At 41.6% G+C, this 6,017-nt stretch overlaps 1 protein-coding gene across 1 annotated transcript; it reads left to right on the plus strand.

Annotated features, from left to right (window-relative positions):
* The first annotated feature begins 1,071 nt into the window (after window positions 1-1,071).
* Window positions 1,072-3,108, plus strand: LOC112902890 ((-)-isopiperitenone reductase-like). Its single transcript, XM_025972080.1, has 5 exons — window positions 1,072-1,208; window positions 1,714-1,957; window positions 2,040-2,114; window positions 2,311-2,505; window positions 2,592-3,108. Exons 1-5 carry the CDS (start codon window positions 1,174-1,176, stop codon window positions 2,970-2,972), a joined length of 930 nt encoding a protein of 309 aa, XP_025827865.1. The 5' UTR covers window positions 1,072-1,173; the 3' UTR covers window positions 2,973-3,108.
* The last annotated feature ends 2,909 nt before the right edge of the window (window positions 3,109-6,017 follow it).

Below are 6,017 nucleotides of genomic sequence, written 5' to 3' on the forward strand. Positions count from 1 at the left end.
AATGAAAATGAAGATTGACAAGCCGAAATCATACTAATCACTGGTGATAGGAAACTGACACAAATCGTTTCAGTTAATTAGTGGTTGTTACCAGAAATAGTATCCAGGGTATGAGAGGCAAACAAAGTTCTCCGTATTCTCCCTGCTTCGACAAGAAGATTTGCCAGCCCGCGGTGCTGGAACTGTGCCTAACCAATATCCACAACAATAACACAAATAAATGTGTAACTTTTCTTTTTGAAACGTATCGGCAGGAGAGCTGCTTGTTGTATTAATTAGAGAGGAAAAAGCCTGTTACACAACGAATAAATGTGTAACAGAAGTGTTTGCATCGTTCACAACATGAAAGATATAAAAGGTTTATTAGTCGGGCTAGTTTGTAGAGGTAGTGGGAACAAATCACACCTGCAGTAGTCAAAACACGGAAAGGTATGATAGGCTTTGCATAGTCTGCGTTGCATCATTTGCACTGCTTGGATGTAACCAGAGCAGGGGCGGAGCCGAAATGGCCTCGCAGCTCGGGCTAAAATAAGTGGGCAAGTGTTAGGTTGATGAAAATGGACCAGATGCTAGTATTTTTGGCCTAAATACTAGATGATGTACACCGGAGCATCTGGGCTGGGCCTGTGCTGCAGCACGCCTAGCACAGGCCCTGGCTCCGCCCCTAACCGAGAGTAACTTCCTGATGATTTTCAGTCACAGGCGCATTTTTCATTCCTGTGCTTTGAAGAATGCATGGCTAGAACGTGCCTTGTCAATTGTCATAGAGAATTTAATCAAGATTGACTAGTGCCTCGAGACAAGTAGCCAATTGTACCATGCATGCTATCCGGCTCAAACCGACAGCCACATCCCTTTCATTTGTTTTTCAAAACGTGGGCAATTAAACCCCAATGAGTGACTACGGATAGAGGGCAAAATGAGAACCACACAGTTGCCTCGAGCTGCTCTGGCAACATCAAAATCATCGATTTGAAAGGCTACCTACCATTGAAAAACGCTGTTGTGGCAACCATGAAACGTAGCAACGCAGCCCCGAGCGACCACGAATCCGTCACCGAAACAGCAGTATAAATCTACAGCCATGGATGCCATTTTTTCTGAAAGTGTACGCATCATCGAGACCAGCTCCAGAGGACATCTCCACACTCTCATTTTGCAAGAACCCCGGTCATGGAGGGCGCTATTCCCATTGCTACGAACACAAGGTATATGTCATGTTTCCCTGCTGCGTTGTTGCTTGCAGTCTCACAAGAAAAATGTAGCTTTGCTCAGTATATGGAAAACCTACTATGTTTTGTTCATCGAGAATAAAAAACTAGTCCAACCTACAAGAAACTTGGCAGCTTGATGTTAGAAAGATTAGACACCTAAAGTCACCACAACTAGATGTTGAACTTTGGTTGTTCTGCTCTACCTCCACACTTTTAACTAACTATGCGAGGTCCAGTACTTAAAAATAAGAAAGAGGTATATCCAACTTTAAGTTACAGAGAATTCGAACCTTGCTAATGGGGTTGCTTACGCAACCCCCCTATACTCCATAGATACAGCCGTATTGTATATTCATCTAATAAGAACAATATTGGCCCAATTCAATGAAAAGTTATTCCACTTTTAGGTTTCTTAGGTATGCGATAACGCGAACTAGACAAATAGTATGAAACAAAGTTAGTAGCACAGTGGTGTTCATGATCATCACATATTTTTCAGGATTGCTGTGGTCACTGGTGGGAACAAAGGGATCGGATTTGAGGTATGCCGGCAGCTGGCTAGCAAAGGCATCACCGTCATCTTAACAGCGCGGAACGAGAAGAGGGGTTCAGCTGCTGTCCAGGAGCTCAAAGATGCAGGACTCCATAATGTCATTTTCCATCAATTGGACATCACTGATGCTCCGGGCATTGCTCGATTGGCTGATTTCTTGAAGGCCCGTTTTGGAAGGATAGACTTCCTGGTAGGTTAATTACCCTTGGAAAACTTGAGATGGTTTGGAAATCACAGGGCCGGGACTGATAGATCCAGTGAACAATCTGTAGGTGAACAATGGTGCACTTGGTGCTGTTGAGTATGTCGAAGATCCTGCTAATATTGCAGCAACGAGCGAGGAAGAGGTGAGCTTTACGTCATTGGCTAATCAGAGGTTTTAGCAGATAATAACTCTGGCAGTATATTATTCCATGCATAGTAGAACTGACAAATGGCAATAAGTCATCTTATTCAATTTGAAGCCTCCACAACGCATTCTAACTTATATCTTATGTCAAACAAACTGACCAAGTTTTTCTGTTGTTTGTATTCGTGCAACAGTTGCGTGGCATGAGTAAGGAGGAGAGGGAAGTATGGATGTATTCGAAGGTCAGGGAGACTTTGCCCGCCGCAAAGGAAGGCATTCGCACCAACTACTATGGAACCAAGGATGTAACCGAAGGCTTGCTGCCCCTCCTGAAAGCTGCCCCGGATGGCAGAATCCTTTTCGTCTCCTCTGACTTTGGGCTCATAGGGGTAAAGCTCTTGTTGTGGTTAGGGTAACACCTCCTGTCTTTATATGGAATGATGGTAAATCTGGAATGCTGGCTTCCGATGTGTAGCAACTCAAAGACGAGCAACTGAAGAAGGAGCTCGACGACATTGACAATCTCACCGAGAAGAAGCTGGACGAGATGCTGACCACGTACCTGAAGGACTTCGAGGCCGGCGCACTGGAGGCGCGGGGGTGGCCGACGCATTTCTCGGCGTACAGGATGGGCCTGGTCGCCATGAACGCGTACTCGAGGATCATCGCCAGGAGACACCACGAGCTGTGCATCAACTGTGCCAACCCTGGCTACATCAAGACAGACATGTCCGTGTACACCGGGACCCTGACGCCCGCGGAAGGCGCCAACAACCTGCTCAAGGTCCTGCTGCTGCCGCAGGGTGGGCCGACCGGCAAGTACTTCGACGAGGGCACGGAAGCGCCGTTCGTGTGATGTGGCCGCGCGCTGGCCCTCGACCTGCTTGTTACCTCCGGACGTGCAAGTTCGTCTGCTGCATTGAGACTGAGAATAAAGCGTTCCTGCTATGTGCTGCTTTCGGATTAATTTCAAATAAATGACTACTGTTGAGTACTGTTCTGAGATGCTATGGCTGTTGGGATTTAGTTTCTTCTGTTACAACATTGGTTGTTGAAAGAATATCCCAAATCTGCTTAAATTGTAAAATTGTTCAAAAACTAACCAGAAAACAAACATATCTGTTTCCAAATTAGCTGATAATAAGAAACATGTTGTTGACATCGATTTAAAGAATCTATGTAATTAATAAATGATGAAACGTGCATAAAAAATTGATCCTCCTATACCTGCCCGCAAGACGCTACTCCCTCAGTATACCTGCCCGCAAGACGCTACTCCCTCAGTTCCGAATTATAGGTTGTTTTGTCTTTCTTAGATTTATAGTTTTTGTTATGCATCTAAATATACGCTATGTTTAGATATATAGTAAAAACCTGTAAATCTAGATAACCTAAAATGATATGTAATTTGAAACGGAGGGAGTACAAGATTTGCATATATGGAGATGCAGTTTGTTGTTTGTAAAATTTATGAGGAAAGTAATTTTTACACGTGTGTTTTGTAGCAGGGACTAAAGGTTGAGGGCGATGGCCTTGTTTGGTTGTGTATCGCTCTGATTTAACACTAACAGATTATAAACGTGGTGTTATTGAAATTTCTCTATCAGACAACATAGATAAAATAGGGTTCTTCTGTTTTGCATAATAACCAATCAGCTTGATTGATGAACATATTGACAGATGTGGGCACGAAGCCCAACAAGAAAATTGCACGTTTTCGAGTACGACACCTTGGCAGGACAAGCAGGCCAATTGTCCACACACTGACCACGTACAGACAAGGAAACCAAACCAAATCCGCGCATATAGATATGATCTGTATCCATAATTGGCCATGCAACGATTGCGGATGGACCACCAAACGAAAGCATCATATAGTTATAAGCTGATTGCAACTATATGATTCATCAATTTGTGTAGCATCCGTTCATTGCTAATACGATTGCAACGTCTACATTCTTGTGTTTTTATAAGGGAATGAAATGGTTTTCTTTCGATGTTCTCTACAATTTTTCTGAATCCACACATCCTCCTAGCTAGCATCCAGGGATATAACCACGGCCGGAGAACGCAGCATTAGTCCCGGTTGGAAAACTGAATTTCTAGAAGTTTCACAACCGGAACTATGATTTTGGGACTAAATTAGTTTCCGTTGGGAACGCAGGATTAGTCCCCGTTGAGTGATGGGACTAAAGCCCACCGTTAGCTCCATTGGTTATACCAACTGGGACTAAATATGTCTTTTTTATTTTTCTGATTTGTTATTTTTAATTCTTTTTTATTTTAATTATATTTTTGTATATTAATATACATATTCTATACTAGTGCTATACGTCTGTATACGTTCGAGTACGAAACCCATTAAGGTACATACAAATTGATATATATTACAAAATGTATCAAATTAATAATTAACTGAAAGATATATACATATATTTCAAAATGTATGAAAGCAACAAAGATGTATATTAAGATTTCCCTAATATTCATTATTTTTACCGTATTTCTTTCAATCCCAGTAGAATTCACCATAGAGTGACGATCTTTTTGAAAATAAATCCAGCAATGGCCACTTGAATTGACAAAACTCTCAGGTATGACCTTATCCCACATCTACATAACCTATGAAAATTTAAAAATATAAATATATGAATAATAAGAATATATGTATATATAACATCAAAATATGAGAAAATCAAATTGTAAATGTGTTTTTACTTCCTTCCTTTTCGTAATTAGTAAATATCTTGTCACCTAGTAGACTGTACATCGCAAATATATTATACTTATAAATTGCTGTCTCAAACACTTTCACCAAATATCCATGGCAACAAATCAAATGAAACAAAATGTGCAAAACTAGTACCCACTACATATAGGAAAGTCTGTCTTGATATCATATTCTACGGTGGAATCACCAAAGTCTGTCTTGATATCAAGTTCTTTGTTGAAGTCACCTTTGTAGTTTTCGTGGAACTTTTTTCAAGACCTGCGCATTAGAATAAATAAATGGAATTCTTGGATGATCTCAAAGAAGAGTGATAGAGGTATAAATTGAAGGCCATTGAATCACGTCTTGATCATCAACTTCATGATAATAAAATAGAGTTTCACAATATATTCCATGCATATTTAGTTTAAACTAATAAATTCTACAAGTTTTGATAATGTTGTGACTATAGGAACACATGCAGAAAAACGGTGAAAATAGGGAAAAACCCAAGCCGGACAGCCTCCCTAGTTTGGCCAGCCTAGCTCGTCTTCTCTAGGCCACATCATCGGTCGAAGGACGTGAAAAGACACTTATCATGCCCTTTTGGGCCGCGCATCCAACCTCGGTTTCATCGGATGGACCGAAAGACCTCTCCCTTGGATTGGATGGCCCACACTCAGAGGAAAAGCGCACTTACTTCACAAATCAGCCTGTAGGTGAACAAGAGTAGAGGCAGCGCATCGGACAACCAGGGGCTGGCTGGCCTACTCTTTTGCGCCATGTTCATGCAACCACCCACGGCAGTTGGAGGAACCGTCTTATGAAGTCAATTGAATCCAACAGTCGGTCAGCCCAAGTTTGTCGCCAACCGCTATAAATGTAGCACCGACTTGATCCCTAGCCTCTGTAGACTATAAATAGGGGTGCACCCATAACTTGTGAGACACACACCAAAGCAGCTCTTACTCTCTTTCACTTTATAGAGTTAAGTAGTAGAAGTTGGAAGTTAGAGTCGAGTTGAGCTTATCTTGGGATTCAGGAATCATCAACAAAATCTGGTATAGCTCTTACTCCCTTCCCTTTAACATTATCTATAGAAATTATCTTCTATATGTTTGGATTCAGCTTTACTTCCTGCATTATTTATCATTCAAAGATATATTGACTTGAGTTGCAGGGTTTTACCAC

The sequence above is a fragment of the Panicum hallii genome, chromosome 8 (genome assembly GCF_002211085.1).
Source record: "Panicum hallii strain FIL2 chromosome 8, PHallii_v3.1, whole genome shotgun sequence".
Lineage (NCBI taxonomy): Eukaryota > Viridiplantae > Streptophyta > Magnoliopsida > Poales > Poaceae > Panicum > Panicum hallii.

Excerpts from the sequence above, each read along its gene's own strand:
- LOC112902890 (XM_025972080.1), top strand. The coding sequence starts at position 1,174 with ATGGAGGGCGCTATTCCCATTGCTACGAACACAAG. Across the intron at positions 2,115-2,310 it reads CAGCAACGAGCGAGGAAGAG|TTGCGTGGCATGAGTAAGGA; the intron begins GTGAGCTTTACG and ends TTCGTGCAACAG. Across the intron at positions 2,506-2,591 it reads CTGACTTTGGGCTCATAGGG|CAACTCAAAGACGAGCAACT; the intron begins GTAAAGCTCTTG and ends TCCGATGTGTAG.